The following is a 23,872-nucleotide window of genomic DNA, read 5'->3' as shown; positions in this document are numbered from 1 at the left end:
TCTCTGCTCCTATTTTGTGTTGTTTTATGGACTTCTGGTCTTGGGTACTGTTCGTTACCTCCATATTATTCATTTTATTCCTTATATTTCATGTAAGAACTTTTTTATATATTCGCTTTTAATTGAAATAAATGTTTTACACACATACATCATTTAAAGGTCTTACTGCTAAAATTACTATTTTAACTGTGATTTGATTTTTCACATCAAATAAGAGATTAAATTAAATGGTTACCGTGTGTTGTTTATTGGAGAGAGAGTTGGATAAGGGGAAAAGGATAAGGGAAAAAAACCTTATCTAAGAGTAGGTTAAAAAAATTACCGGAAAAAATTATTCAACTCAAATCAATTTTGAGAAAAAAAATATTTCAAAATCGCAAGACTTCGGATCAAAAATACTGTTCGTTATCTCCAAATGTTCATTCCAAAGAACGTCTTTGTTCCCCTGCATCTATGAAGAAAAAATAAATCTAGGAGTCTCCACCTATATATTCAGTCTTACTTCGGGTTTAAATTGAAACCAAATTTTTATAACCTTAAATATTTCTAAATATTTATTTTTTGCAATACGAAGCAAGTAAGAAAGACCTATATCCATTCGACAACCTGAAATTGTAAGGAATGTTCTGGGGATCCAAAAAAGGCCATTTAAGAATGTAAACAACTGTATCAACAAGTGGTATCAGGTGAACGAAAATTATTCACAAACAACCTCTCTGTTTTCTCTGGTAAAAAAAAGATATTGAGATTTAGCAAAAGATCATTATTATATATATATATGAACCATCAGAATCCAAATTGCATATATAACAAATTATTATCAATACACACATAATATCATGATAAATAATAGAAACATTTGACAATTGTTCAATAGCTTTATGACTCAGACCATGCACTTATTATCAAAATATTTGCATGACTTAAATACGTTAAAAGTGAAATATGTATCTACATTCAGAGAATTTATTTTTTTATGAATCTGCGGAAATGAACCTGTATTGGGTTCGAAAAGTACTTACTTTAGACCGTTGCATGACCTCTAGCAGACAGGTTGAAATTACTGTAAATCACATATTTTCGTGGGGTCAAATTTTTTTGGTTGAAGGAAAACATGTTGGTTCGTGGGGATTTTATTTCGTGGATGAAGAACATTTTAGTAGTTGTGCATGTGAAAATTTACTTTTCGTGGTGAACATAGATTCGTTGGTCTCTTCATACCTCGAAAACAACGAAATTTAACCCCACACAAAAATAAGTGATTTCACAGTACCCCTAGGGTATAATTATCAGGTTTGGCCGGTATGAAAAAGCAACAGTCAGGGCCAAATTCGATCTTTATCTTGATTAAATAGCAAGAAATACAAAGATTAGCGATGAAATAAAATTCTCGCTTTCTCTCTGCTCGGCACCAAATCTCGTTTCTCGGAATAAGTTTATCAACAAATACATAGCATTCTTTTTCGTAAAAGAAATAATGTCTTATTTGCTTAATGGATTGAGCTGAACTAAGCCCAAAATTGGTATTTTCATAGTTTTAAAACGTATGAAATAGACTTAAAATACTTATGAATGCTTATTACTTTGATTTCAAATAATTAAAATAAAAGATTACTAGACAAGGAAAATTTACCTTTCAAGTGGCAGCTAGGAATATGTAAAAGTAGAAATTAGGGATGTCAACGAGTACCCGGTTAACCGGGTACTCGATCGAACGTCCGAGTATCGAATACTAAAATCGGTACTCGGTTACTCGGATGTATATTTTTGAATATTTCTAAGCTTATTTATTATTGTATTAAACAATCTGCTTTAAAACGTAAAATGCTCATTGCACTTGTATATACAGTAATTAGGGTTTAAGACTACTCAAAATGACCGCTATCGCCCGTGGCAGTGTTTATAAGTAATTATCGTGACCAAGCACCTGGGGTACCTGACCTTTCTCACCTTCGGCTGTCTTCTACCCTTATTTTTTGTTTGGCTTTAATTATTTGTTTTCACTGAACATCGTTTAAGATCCATAATGTTTAAATAAATTAGATATTTTTGTCAATTCTTCGAGAAGTCGTAAATTGTCGGGAAAAGAGCGGATGATATTACACGTGCGATTGTTGATATGGTTGTGTTTGATTACATGCTAATACAACTGGTTGAAGGCAAAGGCTTAAAAAAAAACGATGACCATCGTTGCACCAAACTACAAAATACCGTCCCGTAATATTATAAAATCTAGAATCGAAAAAGTGTACGAAAATCGTAAATCCGCTCTGTTAGGAAACTTGATCAAGTTCAAGTTGATACTGTACGTAGCTCTGACGACTGAAACCTGGTCGTCGTCAAACGCGACAAAGAGTTACATTACAATTAAGGAGCAGCTTATTATTTTTTTTTAAACAAAAACACTGTGAACAATTTATGATTTTATTTCTTGTGTTAAATAATACATCTTCAGATAAATAAATTGAATTTTAAAAAATGTTATATTAAATTTCGTCGGGAACGAAGTGTTCATCATTATCACAACAGAGATACATTTACGAATAAGCCTCCTATCAGTGCATCTAGTTTTATTTCTACAAGAGTTTACAATGTTTTACAGTCTTCAATTTACTTGTTCATATTTATTTACACTTTTACCGAGTACCCGGGTACTCGATCGGAAAAACGTCCGAGTAACCGAGTATTGAAAATTGACCGATTTGACATCCCTAGTAGAAACACATTTCTAGCACTAATAAGAAAGGCCCCGTGCCTCAGTATTTATACGCTTAAACACGATTTACTAGGGATATATACATACTGTCTAATACAATTCGATGAGTGACTTTCATGAATGAAAAACAAATCACGAATGGGCAACTAACAAATATGACATACATGGCTCAGTTAGTCGTTACGATAAACATTTTAAAAAAAGAGTTTTAATAATTAATTGTGGGACGTGTAATCATTCTTATTCTGGGGCGTCGTATGTTAGACGTATTGTTTTACATGTTTTATCACATTATTTACAATTAATGATTTTGCACCTAGAGAATTCCATATTAATATAACGATTGATGAAATTGGTTTTAATTCTTAAATTTTTCATAATTTTAAGCCGTGTTTATAAGATTATGGAAGACCTTTGCTTTGTATGCAAAATACCGAATGTTTTCTATTTCTTATTCATTTCTGAAAATATATTTCGAATTTTAAGTAGTTAATAATTCTTGAATCGTACATTCTTCACAAAGTTTTTGATGAGAATTGGGTGTGTTGAAAAGATTAATGTAACTTCTGCTGTCAATTTTGGTATAGTATCTGGAAGTGCAGGAGAAAACCATGTGTCCACAATGGTATGATTAAACAAAGATTTCAAAAATAGTAATTTTTATAAAAAAAAAAAAAATCTGAATACTTTTATACGTATTCTACATGCAAATGCTTCAAGAACCGTTTCGAAAATTTTAACTTTTATAAAAATCTAAATTCTTTGAGAAGCATTCATCCATTTTTTTTTTGAAATTCGAATGCAAACAATTTCAATTCTTATCACGTATTTGTAAGCTCAAGATTTTGTTTGAAATTTATACATGTAGAATAAATTCAGATAACGAAGCGTGAGCAAGCTAAAAAATACAAAGAAAAACTAAAGTGGGAGCAAAGTAACATTGACATCTGATATGAAATAATGTGCCATGGATGAGTTAACATTTCATTTCGACCAGTCGGTGTGACCGAAACCGTATTGTTCTTCTGGCAAATCGAAGAAAAAGTTTTTCAACTTACAAAGTATCATGCACAAAAAAAGATGATGATCTGTTTTCTAAATATATTCATTTCATATTCATTATATACTAGCAAGATATTCATTATATAGTTATTACGTATAACTGTGTAGCTTTGATCGTGTTTCAGTTTTATTTTCGATCAGAAATCCACATTAATTAGCATTTTACCTATGTTCTGTTCAGGAATGAAACAGATTGAATAATCCGCAATCTATAGCTGTGGTGATAGAGCGTGGATATATGGCTTTGTCAAAAGAGCTCGCAGGTTTAGAAGTGGAAGACAATCTAATTACAGTACGCCAATCTTGAATTTTACATCTGATTATACATCTGATGATTTTAATTTTTACGGACATGCTCAATTCGTAAAAAATTAACGCGTAAAAATTTAAATCATCCTTTTTTGACCAAAATTCGTAAAAATTTACAGCAGTTAAAATTACCCGTTTTACGGTAGTTTAATATAACAGAGATTTGTTTCAAATTTCAAATTCAAATTCAAATTACTTGATGAACCGAAGAAAATTTTGATTTCTCAAAATTTCTGCAGTAATTTATTCATTTTATTTTATACTTAAATATAACAGAGATTTGTTTGAAATTCAAATTACTTTTTACAATATCTTATAAAGCATGCACTGCCCATTGACTTCAATGTTAAACTCAAGGTAAAATTAATTGTACAATAATCCAAATTTTGTAAATTCCTTAGGTAGAGCATGTATATTTGATAGTATCTACAAAATGCTACAATGCTCAGAAATATCGGATTATTCATTTATTAGGTACAAAATATGGTCGTTATACATTTAATACCTTAAAAGCGCCACAGAACATATTCATGTTTTTAAAAAAATGTGTCTATTTGTGATGCATCATTTTCTTTTTTTACAAAAATGGTAATAAGAGAGTACGTCATATATTTTTATCAGTTGTTTTTCATTCCATATTTTGCATAACTGTAAGGTCAAGCAAAATGTCCTACTTCCTTCTTCCTTCACTCTCTGGGTTACTTTACTTAAAAGACCAGCATTTATAGTCACCTTTTCTTTTAGGCTAATATCATCATAAGAAAAAGAACAAATAACACTATACGGTCTAGTATCGAATTACCCATTTACTGAGATATTTCTTGACGTTGCAAACTGTCGAAATAAATTTAACACCATTTTTTCCCTTGTCTTTTGTGTTTTTCAAGTCCTTAACTCATTTTTTGATACCATATTGTATAAACTGTAGAAGTGTTGCTTGAAGACCTCATTTTCTCTCATTAACTTCCAATTGCCTGGTAAAGTCGTCGATTTCCAACTTCCATGAAAATCTGGAAACGCTTTTTTCTTTTGTGATTGATTTTCATCACATAGCGTGACATATTGCGGGAAATTTGTTGCAGGCAACTGTCCGTTCTTCATATAGAATCTCGGAGAAGTTTATTTTCACTTTAGATATACATGACAATATTCGGCTTCTAGATAACATTTATCGTATAAATTCGTGTATCGTCGACTGTTTTGCTGCTTTTTCGAAATGAAATATCCTGTTTCGATCTTGCTGACTGTATTCGAACACTTCCCTTGACATGTATCGCTTTCGTGAGAGAGCTGTATTTCAGTGTATGTGTCGTCTCCGTGACGTTGGTGCGTTGACCTACCGAGTTGCTGTTCTTCGTGAAGTATGTTTTTGCCTGATAAAAATGAATTGAAATGCTCTAAAATTAAAATTTTATTAGTTTTATAAATTGACATTTACAGATTCAGGGGATTGGTTGATTGTATATTCTTTAAGGTCTTTTTTCTGGATCGTTGCATCCGGTGCACGATTTATATGATACCCCTTATCTTTTTATAAGTTACGTAGTTATATAGATTAACCCTATTTATTTTAATTCATACATATATTCTATATCTTCCACTGAACCTGATTTCAAGAATACAGTTTGACTAATGATCCCCTTTTCGAAACGACAGTCATTTTGACATTTTGACAATGTGAACTTTGTCATATTTAGACTTTGAAATTGCTGCCGTGTTGACCTAAAAGGTTCGTATAAATGAAGAACATTTAGAAGAATCAATCTGATTATCGGACCTTAATTAATCGAAGGCCAATGTATTTTTATATTTTGAGAAACATGTATCTTGCAAAAAATGGTGAAGTTCCGATCATTTGATTGACGAAAGAAAATAACTTTGGCAGCAAATCAACATCAAAATCTACATACTTTAATATTTCAATTATTTTCCCTCGTAAAGTTCCCTTAATTATCCAGGAAAATTGGCATTAATGGTCTTAAATATTAGATGAGAAGATATACCCAATCTAATATCTTTTTTCTGTAAACTTTTTTGTTGCTTTGTAGTTTTGCATCACATTTATATGACGTTATGATGAAATTGAATCAGTGCATCAGATAATTAAAAATGCATTTTTGGTAACTGTTACAAAGGAAAGGATTTTTTTGAATGAGACAAATATCTGTTTATATATATATATATATATATATATATATATATATATATATATATATATATATATATATATATATATATATATATATATATATATATATATATATATATATAGCACTAAAAAACCAACAACACTGTATATCCTAAATGTCGGATCTACCAAGTAGATACAAGGTCACGGATGGAAATTTATATAAAGCACTGAAATGACCAACGACACGAACAATAAAAATTGTCAAATTTTCGGGACGCCCTGTCCCTTCCTCAGGACAAAGAAAAAAGTTAAAAGGTCATAAGAACAAAGGAAAAAGAAAAACAAAAACAACTAACACTACTACTAAACTACTGAACACTATATATTTACAAACTTAGTTACATGTTGAACTGGAAATTTCTAAGAACACTATAATTAAAGAAAGAAATCCGGACCGTTATGAAATACGTCCGGTCTATCGGGTATGCTCGGGTGAAGTGTGATTTACATAATTGAACGAATTAATTATGCTAATTAATTACGACAATCAGTAAATCGTACATTGTTTCATTCTCTAAGTATGGCGTAACTCTACTTGATAAAGAATAATCAAAGAAAAATAATACAGCAGGGATATTTTTAAATATGAATTATGATCTATTATAAATTTTGAAATATTATAGGACTTTAAAGAAATTTTTAAGAACACTATAATTAAAGAAAGAAATCCGGACCGCTATGAAATACGTCCGGTCTATCGGGTATCCTCGGGTGAAGTGCGATTTACCTAATTGAACGAATTAATTTTGCTAATTAATTACGACAATCAGTAAATCGTACATTGTTTCATTCTCTCAATATGGCGTAACTATACTTGATAAAAAATAATCAAAGAAAAATGATACAGCAGGGATATTTTAAAATATGAATTATGATTAATTATAAATTTCTAAATATTATAGGACTTATTATCGGGAAAAAGATAATTAACAAAGGCGTAAACAATTCATAGTTATGTGGGTTGTTCGAGAGTTGGTGACGTAAATTAACTGTAGAGTTAACACTAAATTGAGAGAATAATCCTGTTTAGTATCTTCAGGAATTGGGTCTAGTTAACGTTCATTCTGGTGAAGTCATTCAGTTTGTTAATGCCATTAGGGCTGAATGACTTCAGTCTGTGCATCCAGAACTTTTCTTTGCTTTTTCTCTGAGCGTCTGTCCATCTTGGGTTATGGTCAATCACCACAGTTTACTGTCATGTCTTCCCATTTGTGACCCTCAAGGTTGAAATGTTCCCCAACAGGTTCATTGAGTTTTTTGGTCCTAATGGTCGAACGGTGGTTATTGACTCTTCTGCGGAGATCTCCTGTTTCACCAATATACTGTTTGGACAAACTTTGCAACTGATGAGATAAATGCAGTTGTCAGTATGACAGTACAAATTTCCTAGTATTTTGTAGCTGCGGCCTGTAACAGGGCTGTTAAAACTGTCCATGTCAGTGCTGTGCTTACAAAGAAGACATCTTCTGTCAGAGCAAATTTTAAAGCCCCCGTTAGGTAATGGGTTGTCCAGTCTGGTTCTTACTACCATGTCCTTTAGATTCCTTGGGCGTCTGTATGCAGCCAACGGGGGTTCCTTAAAGACCTCTGCCATTCGTTTGTTTGAATGGAGAATTGGTAGGTTCTTTTGAAGGATACCGCTAAGGTTCTTTAGGACTGGATGGTATGTGGTTACCAGAGGGACCCTGCCGCTATTTTCTTTCTCCTTGTAGCGTAATAGGTTTTGCCTGTCATGTCCCGCCATCTCATCAATAGCTATTTGTACGGTGCGGGCATTGAAGCCTCTTTTGCATAAGTGGGACTTAAGAAGACCACTTTGCTCCTGATATAAGGCAGGGGACGAACAGATGCGTCGAATTCTGGTGGCTAGACCCTTAGGCACTCCCTTAAAAGTGTGTGGGGGATGACAGCTAGTGGGCATAAGATATAGGTGGGAGTCTGTGGGTTTGGTGTGGAGACTGAATTCGATTTCACCATCAATCAGGGTAGATGTAGTATCTAGGAAAACGTTTTTCGAATTAGATATGTCTACTGTAAATTTGATCGACTGATGAAAGGTGTTGGCCTACGTAATGAATGCCTCGAGGCTCTCGCGACATTCCACCCACTTCATCTCTATATCGTCAATGAAACGCAACCAGCTATGGGGCCTAAATGGTGCTTGATGTAACAAGTTGCGTTCCAGTCTGCCCATGAAGATATTGGCATAAGAGGGTGCCATTTTCGTACCCATAGCAGTGCCACTAACCTGCAGATAATGTTCTCCATTAAACATGAAGTTGTTGAACTTGAGAACATGTTCAAGGAGCTTAGCAAGGGACTCGGTAGAAGGAATTTGTATGGATCTACTATCCCAGACTTCTCTACAGGCTTCGATACCCTCATCGTGCGGAATATTGGTGTACAAAGATGTGACGTCCATAGTCACGAGGAGGGTATGATTTGGGAGGCCAGTAGAGGGAGTCTTGTTAATGTAGTCCGTAGTGTCCTTAAGATAGGATGGCAAACTTTGTACGTGTGGACGGAGATGTAAATCAATGAATTCAGAAATTTTCTCCGTGGGGTGTCCAATTGCGCTGACTATGGGGCGACCTGGCATGCCTTCTTTGTGTATTTTAGGAAGCAGATAGAATTGTCCTGGTCTACAGTCAATAGGATTTAAGGTCTCATAGACGTTGATACCAATCTCATTTTTCTCAAACATATCGTCAAGAGTTTTGGTAATGGCGGTGGAGAATTCTTTAGTAGGGTCAGAGTCCAGTTTCTTATAGAAACGTTCGTCTGAGAGTTGTCTTTGGGCCTCCGCCATGTAAGTCTCTTTATCCATTACTACAACTGTAGAGCCTTTGTCTGTATAGTCACGAGTAGACGTCATCAAAAGTCAATAATTGTATAATGTACAATTCTTGCATTAACTTTCACACATTATACAAATGAAATTTCAAAATATGAAATATACAGTATCATTTGCGATTAAGTTTGGGTTTAAAGAGGTTGATAAAATAGTCTTCTTTTGCAAAACGTAAATTTTCGTTTTCATTTGGAAGTTTATAAAAAGGGAAAATCTTAAATATTCCTTTGCCACATTTTGCGAAATGTTCACAACACAGTGTATTACGCACACTATGGTCTTTAATTTGTTGCTTGTGCACACGAACCCTGAAATTTAATTTTCCCGTTTGTCCAATATAATATTCTTTACACGTCGGACAGATGGCACAGTAGATGACGTTTTCCGATTTACAGTTCATAGATGAGTTGGTTCGAATTTCTATTCCTGATTAAAGTTGGATTTTATTCCCCTCTTCTAAATATGTACATGTTCCGCATCTCGGATCTCCGCATTTTTTAATGGTTGGAATTTCCTCCTGTGTAGTAAAACGGGCCTTGGTCAACAGTTTTTTAAGACTTTGTGCTTGTCGTCGACTGTTTATGATATCATTTGGCTGAACTAAACTTTTCATGTTTTCCGATTGTTCTAAAATGGGATAAAATCTTTTAGCGTCCATAAGGATGTTTCTGTTCCTTGGGTTATGGGTAACTACAAAGGCTATTTTCCGGTCATCATTTAGTACGAAGAATTTGTACAATTATTATAGATGAAACCCTACGATGTAGACGTTTGGAAGAATTAAAAATATATTTAAGACTACAAAATTATCCATTGGATCTAATAAACATTGGAATAGAAAAGGCATCCGAAATTCCAATAGATGACCTAAGAAATCCACGCCATATAGACGATAAACCAATATTATGCTAATTTTAAATACAAGTAATTCTTCTGCACCTTCATGTAATACATATACAGCTTCAATACTAATCTGGCCCTGTGTTTTTGAAGTATAAAATTGGTGTTGGAAATTAAACGGCATGTTTTCTGTTCTTTTCAAACTTCGTGAACTATGACCATACACATCATTCTACTTATATGTCAGTGACATTATATTTTATATTAGCCCTCCTCTATGCCAACATTTTCATGATAATTACATTCATGTGTTCACCTCATAATAAGTCGATTTCCAACCCTTCGGAAAACATCGCATTTTTAAAGTCATAACATTAAAACCAAAAGAGCACTTTCCTCTTCTTTTTAATTAAGATTTCACCGCATGGCTGAAAGGGTAAGGACAAGCACTTTATTCACAACATTTATAACAAATGTTGTAACATTCTGCATGATTATGTAATGTGTATATAAAAAGATCATTATATAAAGCTTTTGGATTCACTTTAGGTATAATATCAGGAAGCGTACTAGAAAACCAGACAACCACATTGGTAAGCTTAAACAACATTTTCAAAAATCCTATTTTCTCATTTATTCTGATTACATAAATAAATACTGTAGACGTTCTTATTCAACGGGGTCATAATTCCAAGGGATCTATTTCTGTTAATCTGCGGGTAAAAATTTATTACATTCGCAGTATATGCACATGCCTATATTAGGTTCATTTGGAAAAAATGTTGCCGCGTACATAGCGTTAATAAATACCCCTCGGAAAAAAATACAACAGTTAAACAAATACTTTTATTTACGAGTATTCCATACTGGTATGTTCAATTTAACCTTTTCGAAAATCTCTCATACTTTAACATATGGAGATAACGAACAGTATTCAAGATCAAAAGTCCATGAAACAAAGAAAAAATATGAGCATAGCAAACACAGACCTCCAAAATATCGGAGTTGGGGTAAGGTGGCATAGAGGCGTGAGCATCCCTTGCCGACCAGTCACACCCGCCGTGTGCTCCTTGTCATAAACATGATAAAAAAGGAAAAATTCGTCGTCAATTCGGTGTTAAAATAATTCACTAACAAGTTAGTATGAAAACGTTATTCAGCATTTGACTCAATGATGAATTGTATTTTGAAGGTCATTGTAAAGACCATACAACGAAGACTTTAAACGAGACTGCTGATATTCTTGAACTTTGCTTGTTTGTCAGTAGTTTACTTCGTTTTAGAAATTTTTCATACGTTGAGCACACTCTTGCTTGTTGAATCAAAAGAGGAACAGTTGTGTCAGATAGAAACAGATGTATCGTTAATTGTTAATTGACATTATGTCATCGATACATCTAAATGTCCAGTTAAGGACACAGCAAACGTTTTATTCTTTCACGTATGGCACCTGATCCCACCTCTGATGTTTTGGAGGTTCGTGTTTGCTCTACTCCTCCTTTGATTTGTTTAATGAACTTTTGTTTAAATGTTTAATGTCAAATATGGCGGTTGAAAAAGATAGTGATTTCCATTACCTTTTCGAGATGACTATTCAAAGGTGTCAAAGGGACAGAGTAAAGAATAGCTCGGAAGTGATGAAGACCCAACTGTTATTTTTATACATAAGGTAGTAATGAATGAAAAGAGACATCGTGTATTAAAAATTTATTGTTAGACCGTTGTCCATGACTACGTTTACATATCTGTGTACGATTAAAAACTCTCCTTACAATGACATGTTACACTGAGGACTAGAGAGATTCCCTACAATATCGGCATTGTCATTGTACAAAATCTAGAATTATAACTTTCATTGACAAAATAGAATGATCAGGTTAATTAAAATGATTGAAAAGAAGTGGTTCTTCACAGTTGTTATAATTTGATATCTGTAATCCGGTATTCTTTAATGAAGTAAATACTTTGTTTCACTATCATAAACAAGTTCACAATGAGTCCATTCTATTCCGTAGACAGCATTAGAAGATTTGCTATTCTAATTTTCTCAGATTTTGATGTAGAAGCTCTGTCCAAGAAGATATCTAGTAAAAAATTGTTAGTTATCAAAATGTCACAGATTTTACAAAAATTTTTGAATATTTATCTAAATGGAACTTTAAAGAACTATATGCGGTATACTGCATATATTTGCTCCTACAAATGTCAAATTTTGGGAACTTCCTGAAATGTGCTGAATTCAATAACTTGTATGAGAAATATAAATTAACAGAAAATATTATGGTGTCAAAGCAGTGTATTCACAATTTTTGTTTTCATGACGTCACAAACTAGTCCGATTCTATATCCTTTTTCCGAAAGAGGACAAAATGGACAAAATTTCAACAATTTTAGCTTTAAAATTTATAGAACGCAAGTTTGTTCAGGAACAATTCTTGACATATTTCATTGTTATTATCATTTTTCACATTATATCAAAATATTGATCCTGAACACACATGCGCTTGGTGACTTTTGCTCAAAATATCGACGAAATATGTACATTTTTCTGTAAAATTCATAAAAAACTAAAATTTACGTCATGTTTGTGACGTCATTACGTATATATGGCGTTATTACTTATGAAAATATTAAGTGATTTGAAGTCAGCTTATACTCCCCTATTTAAGAACTTAATTTAATATATCTCCATCAAAGTTTGATTTGGGGGGCAAATATTGGTTACTACCGAATAAAGTTCTTCTCTCAATTTTTGTATGAAGTATTGGTTTTATACCCAAAACTTGGAATCTGAAGACTGTACATATGATATATGTTTAATTTTCCTTATGATATCCGAGGGGCACCGAATGAACTCTTCGAGTTTGTGTCCCTTGTTGACTCAATAGAGTTTTTAAACAATCACAAAACAATACAAATTTGTATATCATGCAGCTTTTATTGTGTTTTCTCTTTTTATCACTTACCCCGTGGGAATCCGGGTTAGAATAGGTCCTCAGTACCCTCTTGCTTGTCGTAAAAGGCGACTAAATGGGGCGGTCCTTCGGATGAGACCGTATAAACCTAGGCCCCGTGTCACAGCAGGTGTGGCACGATAAAGATCCTTCCCTGCTCAAAGGCCGTAAGTGCCGAGCATAGGCCAAAATTTGCAGCCCTTCACCGGCAATGGTGAAGTCTCCATATCAGTGAAATATTCTGGAGAGGGACGTTAAACAGTATACAATCAATCATTCAATCTTTTTATCACTTAAAAGAAATCTTTACATTACATACATCTTTTAAATCTATATATTTGGTAGGAATGAAACAGTCAGATACAAGCGCAATGAATAATCGGCAATCCCTAGCTATGATGATGGAGCGTAGATATACGATTTGTTGAACGGAGATCGTGGAATAAGAAATGGAAGCCAATCTAATTACAGTACGCCACTAAGACTTGGAAAACAATCCAATTACACATTACAATTAACTGCAATTATACAAATTGTTTTGCGTTCCTTTTTGGAAATCAACCAATGAGAGGCGAGAATATAAACAAAATAAAATTATTTGAGAATGGCATATGCATTGCCCTGCATATCTGAATTTGTTTCGCATAAAAAATACATTGCTTTTTCCCTCTGAGGATTAGATGCTTTCAGCATTCACAATCACAACAAAGTAGTGTTTGATTCTCGTGCCTTGTGATTAAACATTGTTTAGTCAGATATTTAAAAATTGCACTTACCTAGACCTGTAACTGCCCATGAAGTTAATGATTACTATGAATGCAAGTTTCTTTTGATTGAAAACAACGTACTTCCCATATAAGTAAGGAATGTTTTTTTATACAAAAGATGTGAAAAAGATAATAGAGTAAATGTTTTAAGTAGGCTATATGCCCCTAACTGCCTATTCTGTAAGAATGAAGAACAGTTCTTTCTTCTCACAGAATGACAATATTTTGCCTATAAACTTTACGTATTACTCACTAACAGTAACAATTCTTGTTGAAAACATGTCATTTTTCAAAGTGTTATGCTTTATTCATAAAAGTACCCCGCCTTATTTCCAATATAAATCTAATGTTTTGTTACAAAATTATTTGTTATTTAAGGTTACCATTCGAATTAAATTTGTTTTTAAAAAAGAAGCTTTTATGGGCTATCTTAAGCTTAAGGTTATACCTATTATCTGTATGTCATGTAACTTATATAAAAATAAATGTACGTATATGCTAAATTAGGTCTCTTTTTGTGTAGCATAGTGCTAAAACCATTTTTTTTCTATAAATAGGTTAATCGGTAATGTTTTAAATGTGAATCATGACATTCAGTGATATTTTTACCTGATTAAAATGAAATGATTGATTGATTGTATATTGTTTATCTCCCCATTCAAGAAATTTTCACTCATATGGAGACGCCTCCATATGCCCGTGAAGGGCTTTAAATTTAGACCTTTATTCGGCACTAAGTCGCATTGAGGGTTCTTTATCGTGTCATTGCCTACGTTTTTAAGGTCATATCCGAAAGATCCATAACTCTAGGCGAAAGAACAGTTAATACCTCTGATAACGTATTAGGTTTGACGCTGCCAATGAGACTCAAACTCAAAACAGGGCCCTCTGATAACGAAGCGAACGCTCTACCACTAGGCTACCGTGACCCGTAAACTGAAATGAAATGAAATGATAAAAGTGGGAGAATTTTATATCTTTATTTAGTAGCATAGTGCTGAAATAATGTGTGGTTTTTCTCTATTAGTAGGTTAGTAGGAAAATGTGTGATGGATTAAATGGGAATCATGGCATTCTGTGATATTTTTAGCCGAATAAAATGAAATGAGGTATTAATTTATGGTGAGGGGTTAGTAAATGTTCTGTTTGTCTGATAATGCAAGACAAGAGGAAAAAGATAATGACTACATAAGTTACATAAGTTAACAGTAACATACACATAACTGGATTGGAAACATAATATGACCGTTTAGTTTTAGAAAAAAAGATATGAAAAAGAAGAGAGTATAAATACATAATTCTTATTTATCGAATTGCAATGTTTAGGAATACAAAAATATTTCCGAATACTCACGAATAAATTTATATTCGATCAATATTTGTAAGAAATATAAATTAAATATATTTGGGTGATTTGGAGTACATAATGAAATTTTCAAGTTTCAAATGAACGTCACCGTGTTTAAAACTATTCGATAAAGAGATTTATTAAAAGAACATTTATTTTAAAATAAACAATTAGAATCATTTCATAAATTCATTAAGGAAAATCGGAAATTAAATATGGCGTGACTCGGCAGTTTCTGACAGGGAAAGAGAAGTTCCTGGACGTTAAGCAGAAGAGGAACTATGAATACCAAACTAGCGAACAATTTTTTAAAAAAAAGGGAAAAATATTCTGATGTGTAATTGTATTTAAAACCCTAATACTCACGACGTATAAAGTCAATTGATACCTACTCCAAAACTTAATTAATGATAGTATTATACTTATTTGTTCCTTGATTACGTATTTTGATACAATCTTTTAAGTTTAAAATCGGAGATATGATTGATATGCATTTAAAAATTATCTGTATTTGAAATTGGTTTATTCGACAAAAAAGTCGTTTTTTATGCAACAGGAATTCAACAGCAAATTGTTCCACACTTTCGGTTTGATATGCAGCTCAGTTTACATATAGTTCCAGGAATTATTTTCATTTTCTTTCCTTGTAATTTTATGGAAATGTTTCGATAATAACTATGCAGGAAAATGTTTCGGTAAACAATCAATTTATTATTCAATATTGTGTCATTTTGAGAATTCATTTCCTTTATTTAATCTGTTAAAATAGTATATATAATCAAAGCATTAGTGTATCTGTTTCCTCGTGTCAAATCGTACGATGGTGGATACAAGAAGTATTAAATGGTGCTTATTCGTATTGGTTTTAGGCACGAATAATGGAACATTGGATTCTTCAGAGACGTAAGATATATCCATCTCTGTTTTACATTCGTTTATGTCAATGTTTGTTTCTTTGGTTTGTTACTTTGTTTGGATGTTGTTATTTTAAACTATAACACAAGCGGGTATCAAACAAAAAGATACACACTTTTCATTCTAGGGACCATTATGTGTGTGATTATAATTACTACTTTGATAAATACAATGGAAGCTGCTTAGGTAAGCAATCAAAGCAATAGCTCTTATTTTGTTAGAATTTTTTTTGTATCTTTTGAATAACTTTCAAATATTACATTATGGTGTTTTGGAAAATAAAAAACTAAATTAAATAAGAAATTGATGTTCAAAAATATTCATTTTAAAATGATCAGTAAAAACAAAATTTCTATTACCGACCATCCCAGCAATTCACTTTATATAATTACTTTTCACCACATTTACCTTTCGACATTTTGTTTATATATATAGAGTGTCTTTTCGGAAGTTTTGGACAAAATTGTACGGGAAAATGCAAATCAGGTTTCTATGGTCGACTGTGCACGACTTCATGCTCTTGTGAAGCCGAAAGATGCAATCGTGTAAATGGATGCCCAAAAGGTATAACATACATAAAGTTTAAAAAAAATTAATCAATTTATATTTTTCGTAATTTCATTCATGATGAATTTTATGTTTTGTTTCATTGAATATTCAGAGTTGACAACTAGTATGCCAAAAACAAAAAGTGTGGGATTAACCGTAACATTGCAACAGACCTTAATACATACACCTGGGATAAATCAGGAGATGGTAGAAGAATCATCAGGGACATCTACACAGAGAGCAGAATCTTTACAAAACAGTAAACGAATCTAACCTAAGAAACTCATTATATTAGTTTCTTCAAAACTAAGAAACACTTCTTATCATTTTCTTATCAACATCATTTAAATAAACCATTATGCTTTAGTACATGAAAATTTGAGGTGAAGATCTAGTAAATGACTTTTTGGTGCTAGATCCTTTATTACATCATAATTAAGTTCAAATTTCTCTCTCCTTTACTTTAAGGCACTAATAGAATTATGTAGAAAAGACTGTGGGCCCTCTGGATACATTTTATGTAATCATGACAAGCTTTATCAATTTTTCATTGGAAATAACAGTTTAAAATATGATTTTTCGTTTTGTTTATCTGCAAATTATCTCCCGATTTACCTTAAATGACCAATTTAAATGTATAAAGCACTACTTTATAAAAACAAAAGAGATTTGTTTTTCAAATTTAAGAGAACTGTAGGCACCTCTATTTACAAGATCTTGACCTTAAACTGAAAAACGAGAATAACAAACAGCAATCAAGCTCAAAAGTACAAAATGGTACTAGAATAAACATACATCTCATGATTGGGTTCGATTCTCGTTCGCAGCGCCGCATCAAACATAAGACGTAAACATAGGAAGTGACTGTTCCTTCGCCGAGCGCTTGGCATCAGAAGTGAAAGTCACTGACCCTTCGGATATGACCTTAAAAACGTAGGTCTTGTGTCAAGGTAGGCACTGACATGATAAAGAATCCTCACTGCTCAATGGCCATGAGAGCCGATTATAGGTCTAAATTTGAATCCCTTAACTGGCATACGATGACGTCTCTGCATGAGTGAAACATTCTCGAATGGGACGTAAAACAATATTCAATCAATCAAATCGTGAGCAGAACTAACACACACTTCTAAATCAATTTAGGTGATATCAGGTATCATGTAAGATATGGTAATGTTCTATATTATATATCTTTTTAACTCCCCAGGCTTTTGGTTTTGTAATTCAGCAAATTTACAGAATTTAACACTATCATATTAATCTTAGTCATACACCTAGAGAAAATGAGAGTTTTTAGCATTTGAAATTTCTCTTTTTGATAAATTTGCTTCTTTATATATGATAGTTAAGATATAGACTTCATATTTGTATATGCTTACTCCACTAGCAAAGCATTTATAGATTTCTTTAAAATGTCGCATTCTTTTTCATGCATTAAAAGACATTTGCTCTATCATTTCAATCAATGCAAAAAAAACACACCCACTAAAAACAATATTTTATATACTTTTATTTTCATTTAGAATTTACAAAACATTTATTAATGAGTCTTTCTAACACCTTTACCGAAAACCATGTCATGAGAACAACTCAACATAAAAGGAGAGAGAGAAGATCATCAAGATCTGTGTCCCCAAATAAAGCAACACCTCGTTACCAAGTGATATCCACACCAAATCAAGAACAGTCAAGTTTTACCAACGAGGAGAACCATTGGATGTTGACTAGCATACTTCTAATCATCTTGATATCAATTGCTTTCATTGGTGGAATCTCAATTTACTTACATTCATCTAACAAGTATGCATAATTTTCGTTTCGAAAATAAAAATGGAAATGAAAATAACTTATATTTGCATGTATGATATATTTATTCGATATTGCCTATATGAACTTCTTTCCTTCTCCTCCAGGTGCCCAAATAAAGTTCTCCATCCTTTTCATTTACGACATTCAGGTACTAGTATAGGTAATGAATACTTTGTTCACGTACCATGACTACATAAATAGAGAGACACACTCTCATAAGTAGCAACATAATTCCTAACTCAGTTGCATTGTTTTATTAAATAACATGTAAGGATAAAGTACAAATAAAATAAATACAACTGAATTTTACGTAAACATTTAACTGTAATCTGGAGTCTATATATAATAATGTAAAACTTCAATTTTTCTGCTTAAAGCATATTTAAATGTTTTTATATATTAAAAAGATCACACAACTGTCAACATTCAACATACCAACGAAAATGTTCAGGACACAGACACTATTGATTCAGAAGGATTAGGAGACTATGATGAAATTCGTCAATCGCAGTTTAATCAATGCAGTAGCACTACAATTACATCAAACCTTTCTGTGTATATACGAAAAACGAATGATGCTTCTGGTAATGAACATCTGCCTACACACAGCCTGTATGAAAAGATTTCTTTTCATATTGATTATCATGTTTTACAATTCAGAGAGAAACAAAACTTTGCCAGTCCTGATTATCTTTTCGGAGAAAGTAAATTGTCCAGCGATAAAGATGATGAGTATGTATGTCTAAGGTCGAGCAGATCTTTAGATTTACAAGCAACGACTGAAGACCTCATACTCCATAACGATTCTCATCTTTTGGATATAAGTAAAAAAAAATCGGAGAAAACAGAAGAGCACTCAAATAAGCTTCTCAGATCTTTTTCGGAGGGACAAATAGCAAATTTGAAAAATCTGCCAAAATCGATCGAAAACAACCTTATTTCAACTGAGGAGGATTTTCTCTTTAAAGAGTCTTTTAAAGAGGCAGAGCGACCCTATAGTGTTATACATAATAGAAAGTCGAAACAGGAAAATCTATGAGAAAAATGTCACAGAAGAGAGCAATGTGAAAATTTACCATAAATAACAATATCAAGGATGTGAATAAAAGAGAATCGAGAATGAATAATTCATAGCTGACCAGGAAACAAAATCATTTTAAAAAAATATTTTAGATCAATTTCTAGTTTACTTTTGATAATACCTGTACGCATGGTACCTGTGACTATCAGAAATAATATTTGTACTCCTAGATAGTTGATAATGAATTATTTTATTCAATTTAATAGAACTAGCATTATATTATTTTTCCTCCTAATATTGTATCTTGTCTACAATAATAATGTAACTATATGATTTGACACAAGGCGATTTTAACGATTAAAAGTAATGTTTATGAATACTTGATATTTTCTCATGCTAATACTGTATTCTGTAAAAAAAAAATTATGTATATAAATTATAATATCCCTACACTACATTCTTCAAGTTATAGACGTGACAACAATTCAATACATGAATGATTTTAAACAAATTGTACACAATATAATCTAACCTAACAATAATACATTTCTCAAGAATAAAGAAGAAATTTTTCCTATTTACAAAATAACTGTATTTGTATTTCCATTGTAAACAAAAATCTTCCAAAATTTTTCAAATATTCTATTCTTAATGCGTTCGTGTATATGTGATGTTCTTTACTGAGTCGTATATAGATATGCCATTATTTATGTATTTCCTTTTTTAAAAAATCGCAAAGAAAACATCCGGGTATACATTAATCTTCGTTTGCGAAAAAAATATATCCTAATGGAGAAAAGTACCATTATGCAGTCTTGTGTGATTTTTACAGTGATTTGTAGTAGTGTGATACTCTCAGCTGATCCTTGTCTCAAGTAAGGTGACATACATGTACGGATTTATACCAGAGTAAAGTATATCTTGTCAAATGAACAATGTAAAACTTCCCTGTTTGTACTTTTTTTAAAGAATATACTATTATCCCTTTTTTTATTAAATAGAGATATAAATATCAAATTTATTTATGTTTTTTATGCGTTTCTAATTTAAAAATTTGGTTACTTTAAAAGTTTTCTTTTTGTCTAGAAAAAATAGTACTTGTTGCTACAATCATCTTTTTGATTCAGCAAATAACAGATGTGTAAGTAAGTGAAATTGTATATATTATTTTCAACTATGAAATAAATTTATCCCTTTATTGCCGTTTAAGCAGAACTTTTAGAAAAAATTTAAGCATATATAGCGAGTTGTTGAGATCTCTTGAATTATATATTGCTAAAAACTTAGAGGTTATTTTCATCCTTCTATATACCATAAAATCACTCAAATTTCTTCACGTTAAAATTAAATACTGATAAGATAAGATAATATTTATTTAAGATAATATTTATATAAAGTCGGGTATAACAAAAAAGAACATTAGCTCTTAAGAGCTATTTGCTAAATTTTGCTGACTTGCTAAATTTTTGCCTCCCTATAAATTCTATCTTTACGGTAATCCATATGTTAACTGATGTGTTATTTACTGTGGAAAAAAAATAAACAAGTGTACGACAAAACACTCTTATTTTTCAAAACAGAAAAATTATTGGAAAGTATTCCCTACGAACAACAAGGTTTAATTGACCTTCATGAAACTAAAACTATCAATCTGAAAATTCTTTCTTTTTATCTAAATCAATTTTTAGATGCTTGTTTGCACGTATCATTCTTTCAAAAGCTTTGCAAAAAGAATTCACTACTGTAAAGAGAAAAAAAACACAGAAAATGTAAAAGAAAAACACAAAATAATTTTTCTTTTTATTGATTTTGTAACGGCTAGTTTTTATTCACTTGATGAATACATGTATACACTTACAACGTTACATTTTTAAATTCATAATTTATTTCTTTTAATATATATATTTTTCTGTTATTTAGAATGTCCCAGAGGAAGCTTTGGAATAAATTGTAAATGGCAATGCATGACAGGCTACTACGGAAATCTTTGCAGGCTTCCCTGTGAATGTTATGCCCACCAGTGTGATCCTGAGTCTGGATGTCAAGGGAATATCTCTCCAATACAGGAAGAACAAAATAATACTAGCACATGGACGTTGGTTATCGTTTTAATCATTGGTTCAGTAGCAACACTCCTTATCAGCTGAATATGTCTCTACTTGTGGATCATAAAACGGTACTAATTATTATATAATTAGTTCTTATGCTTATGTAAACTTTGTCTTCATGCTATCTACCTTAGATATTTAGACAGTGAGGTATGCTGAATAAGACCACAGGAACCTGACAAATTGGTGGTGTACCGCACGTCCACCTTCTGCGAAATCTGAGTCACAAAATCTTACTTAGATACATTAATTTCTAATCTATCTTTCTCTATATCATATTTTGATATCTGATATTATTTTCCGCTTTTGTTGAGATTAAGAGATTAGCCCCACACGGGGCATATCGTATCATACGCCATGGCTTCATATGTTTGAAATGACGTTCAAAAATTACATATATTTATAATGTTCACGATTTCTACACAAAAAACGTAAATTACGTCAATATTTAGAGTGAAAGTCAGCGAGCGCAGTTCTGCTCCAGCTTAATATTTTGATAAAATACGACGAATGATAGTATCAATTATATCTGTAAGTATTGTTCTTGAGCAGGCCTGTGCAATATGATTTTTTTGGAAAAAATACAGCATATTTGTCCATTTCTTTCTCTTTCTGAAAGTTAAAACAAAATATTAATAGTTTGTGACGTCATAAAACACAAAAAGTCAATAACCTGCATTGAAACTATGATAAGTTTTGTAAATTAAGATTTGTCGAACAATATATAAACATTCAGTGCATTTTAAGAAATTCTCAAAATATGTCTTTCGCGGGGGCAAAATTAAGCAATATTATATTTTATCTAAATCTCAAATCTTCAAGGCTGAAAAGAAAATCTTGTTGAAGTTATACATACCTGTGCAACTTTTGTTCTTCGGATCAAGATACTGATTGAAGCAACACGGTGATCCAGTCGACCTACACAAAAATAGAAAAAAAAGAGACGGATCCTTAGAAATGTATTGATAAGCTCCATAAATTAAGAAATAATGTGTATTTATCTTTTCTGTAAGTCAGAACCAAAGTTATAACATATTACCTATAACAATCTGTAGTCCCAGTACTCATCATAGTAGAACAGTTAGATGCAGTTATTTGTAACTTAATGTTTGATTTAAAACCTCAACAATTGAATTTTTACCAACACTTTTTATATTATTTAATCGAATCGAATTAATTTATATTTCCAAAATGTCATTATATTTTGAAAGACTCTACATTGAATACATGTATTTTGAAGTACTCGATCTGACTTCTGAAATATGAAGGGGTCCCTGTTTTATGCCAATTGTACAAAGATTAGTATGTCTTGACGTTTTTAAGATTTGTGAATTCCACCACTGTCAACTTTATTTAATTTCAATCAAAACATGTAAGAATTTAATGATCTTTGATATTCTAATTGACACAGTTTTATTGCTTAGTAGACATCGCTAGGGAACCAGACTTCTACATCGTAAAAGGAATATTTGTACACTTGTGTACTTCGATATTTCCGCGATAACGGCGTTCCGAATTCATTTGAATCGATCTGTCCAATTTATTTGACGAAATAATTCCTGATTTTTTTCTTCAGTATTGTAATACTGTATTAGAAAATGACCTTCAATTCGACAATAAGATATATCAACAATAGGCTGTCAAGTTACTAGGGTTGATCCAAAAGTAATGTCATGAAGGTATATTTTAATAAATCAACAAAACTCTCAGTATTGCTGATTTCCCCATTTCGAATTAAAAATGCAGAATGCATTACAGATCTCTACACCCAATTTTACACTTCATTTGTGAAACATATGGAGATAAAGAATAGTATCCAAGATCAAAAATCCATAAAACAATACAAAATAGAAGCAAAAAAAAACCACGGACCTCCAAAATATCATAGGTGGGATTTCTGCAATGCATCAGAGAAAAACACAATGTTTTAAATAAAAAATAGCAATTTCATTATTTCCCGATCATTACAAAGAACACAAGGCGGGTGTGACCAGTCGGCAAAAGATGCTCACTCCTTCATGGCACCTGATTCCACCTCTAATGTTTAGGATGTCCATGTTTGCTCTGTTCCTATTTAGTATTGTTTTATCGACTTTTGATCTTGAATACTGTTAATTATCTCCATGTGTTTCAGAAATTTTCATTGGAATATGGTGTAATTTCTTGACAATTTAAAAAAAACTATCTTTTAAGTTTGTTTGTAATTTTTCATTTTAAAGAATATTCTTTAAAACGTGACATTTAGTTGTTATGCAGCGACACCCCAGCCTTTTTTGTTGAAATATCTTTAAAATATTGTTTAACATGATTAAACTTAATTTAAACGTTAAATATAGATATATAAATATATGTGCAAATTTCTGCATAGCGTATATATTACAATATGACGCCAAGTATAAAAGATACTGACATCGTGACATTACTTTTTGATC

The 23,872-nt window shown here is 31.9% G+C and overlaps 2 protein-coding genes across 3 annotated transcripts in view; both read left to right on the top strand.

The window, feature by feature from the left end:
* The window catches only part of LOC134274124 (uncharacterized), a 71,443-nt gene extending 58,020 nt beyond the window's left edge, over nucleotides 1-13,423 (top strand). The window contains exon 8 of the mRNA XM_062756376.1: nucleotides 13,269-13,423. Coding sequence (XP_062612360.1) covers nucleotides 13,269-13,351 — 83 coding nt within the window. The 3' untranslated portion in view covers nucleotides 13,352-13,423. The remainder of the gene's footprint in view (nucleotides 1-13,268) is intronic.
* Nucleotides 13,424-15,719: 2,296 nt separating this feature from the next.
* On the top strand, nucleotides 15,720-19,401 carry LOC134274122 (uncharacterized). Of its 2 annotated transcripts, XM_062756374.1 has the most exons (7): nucleotides 15,720-15,941; nucleotides 16,081-16,139; nucleotides 16,389-16,517; nucleotides 16,615-16,761; nucleotides 18,026-18,302; nucleotides 18,416-18,471; nucleotides 18,719-19,401. In XM_062756374.1, the coding sequence occupies exons 1-7, from the start codon at nucleotides 15,859-15,861 to the stop codon at nucleotides 19,348-19,350; spliced, it is 1,383 nt and encodes a 460-aa protein (XP_062612358.1). In that variant the 5' UTR covers nucleotides 15,720-15,858; the 3' UTR covers nucleotides 19,351-19,401. The 2 variants fall into 2 exon arrangements, with proteins under 2 accessions (XP_062612358.1, XP_062612359.1); XM_062756375.1 differs by lacking the exon at nucleotides 16,081-16,139 and having other exon boundaries at nucleotides 15,849-15,941.
* Nucleotides 19,402-23,872: the final 4,471 nt, after the last annotated feature.

Source organism: Saccostrea cucullata, unplaced genomic scaffold (assembly GCF_032062105.1).
Source record: "Saccostrea cucullata isolate Sc308-1 unplaced genomic scaffold, CSIRO_AGI_Scuc_v1 ctg2527, whole genome shotgun sequence".
NCBI lineage: Eukaryota > Metazoa > Mollusca > Bivalvia > Ostreida > Ostreidae > Saccostrea > Saccostrea cuccullata.
The sequence above is the reverse complement of the archived record's forward strand: the minus strand, read 5'-3'. Positions and strand labels throughout refer to the sequence as shown.

Coding starts and splice junctions, on each gene's coding strand:
- LOC134274122 (XM_062756374.1), top strand. CDS start 15,859: ATGGTGGATACAAGAAGTATTAAATGGTGCTTATTCGTATTGGTTTTA. Junction 15,942..16,080: donor ACATTGGATTCTTCAGAGAC/GTAAGATATATC, acceptor TTTTCATTCTAG/GGACCATTATGTGTGTGATT. Junction 16,140..16,388: donor ATACAATGGAAGCTGCTTAG/GTAAGCAATCAA, acceptor TTATATATATAG/AGTGTCTTTTCGGAAGTTTT.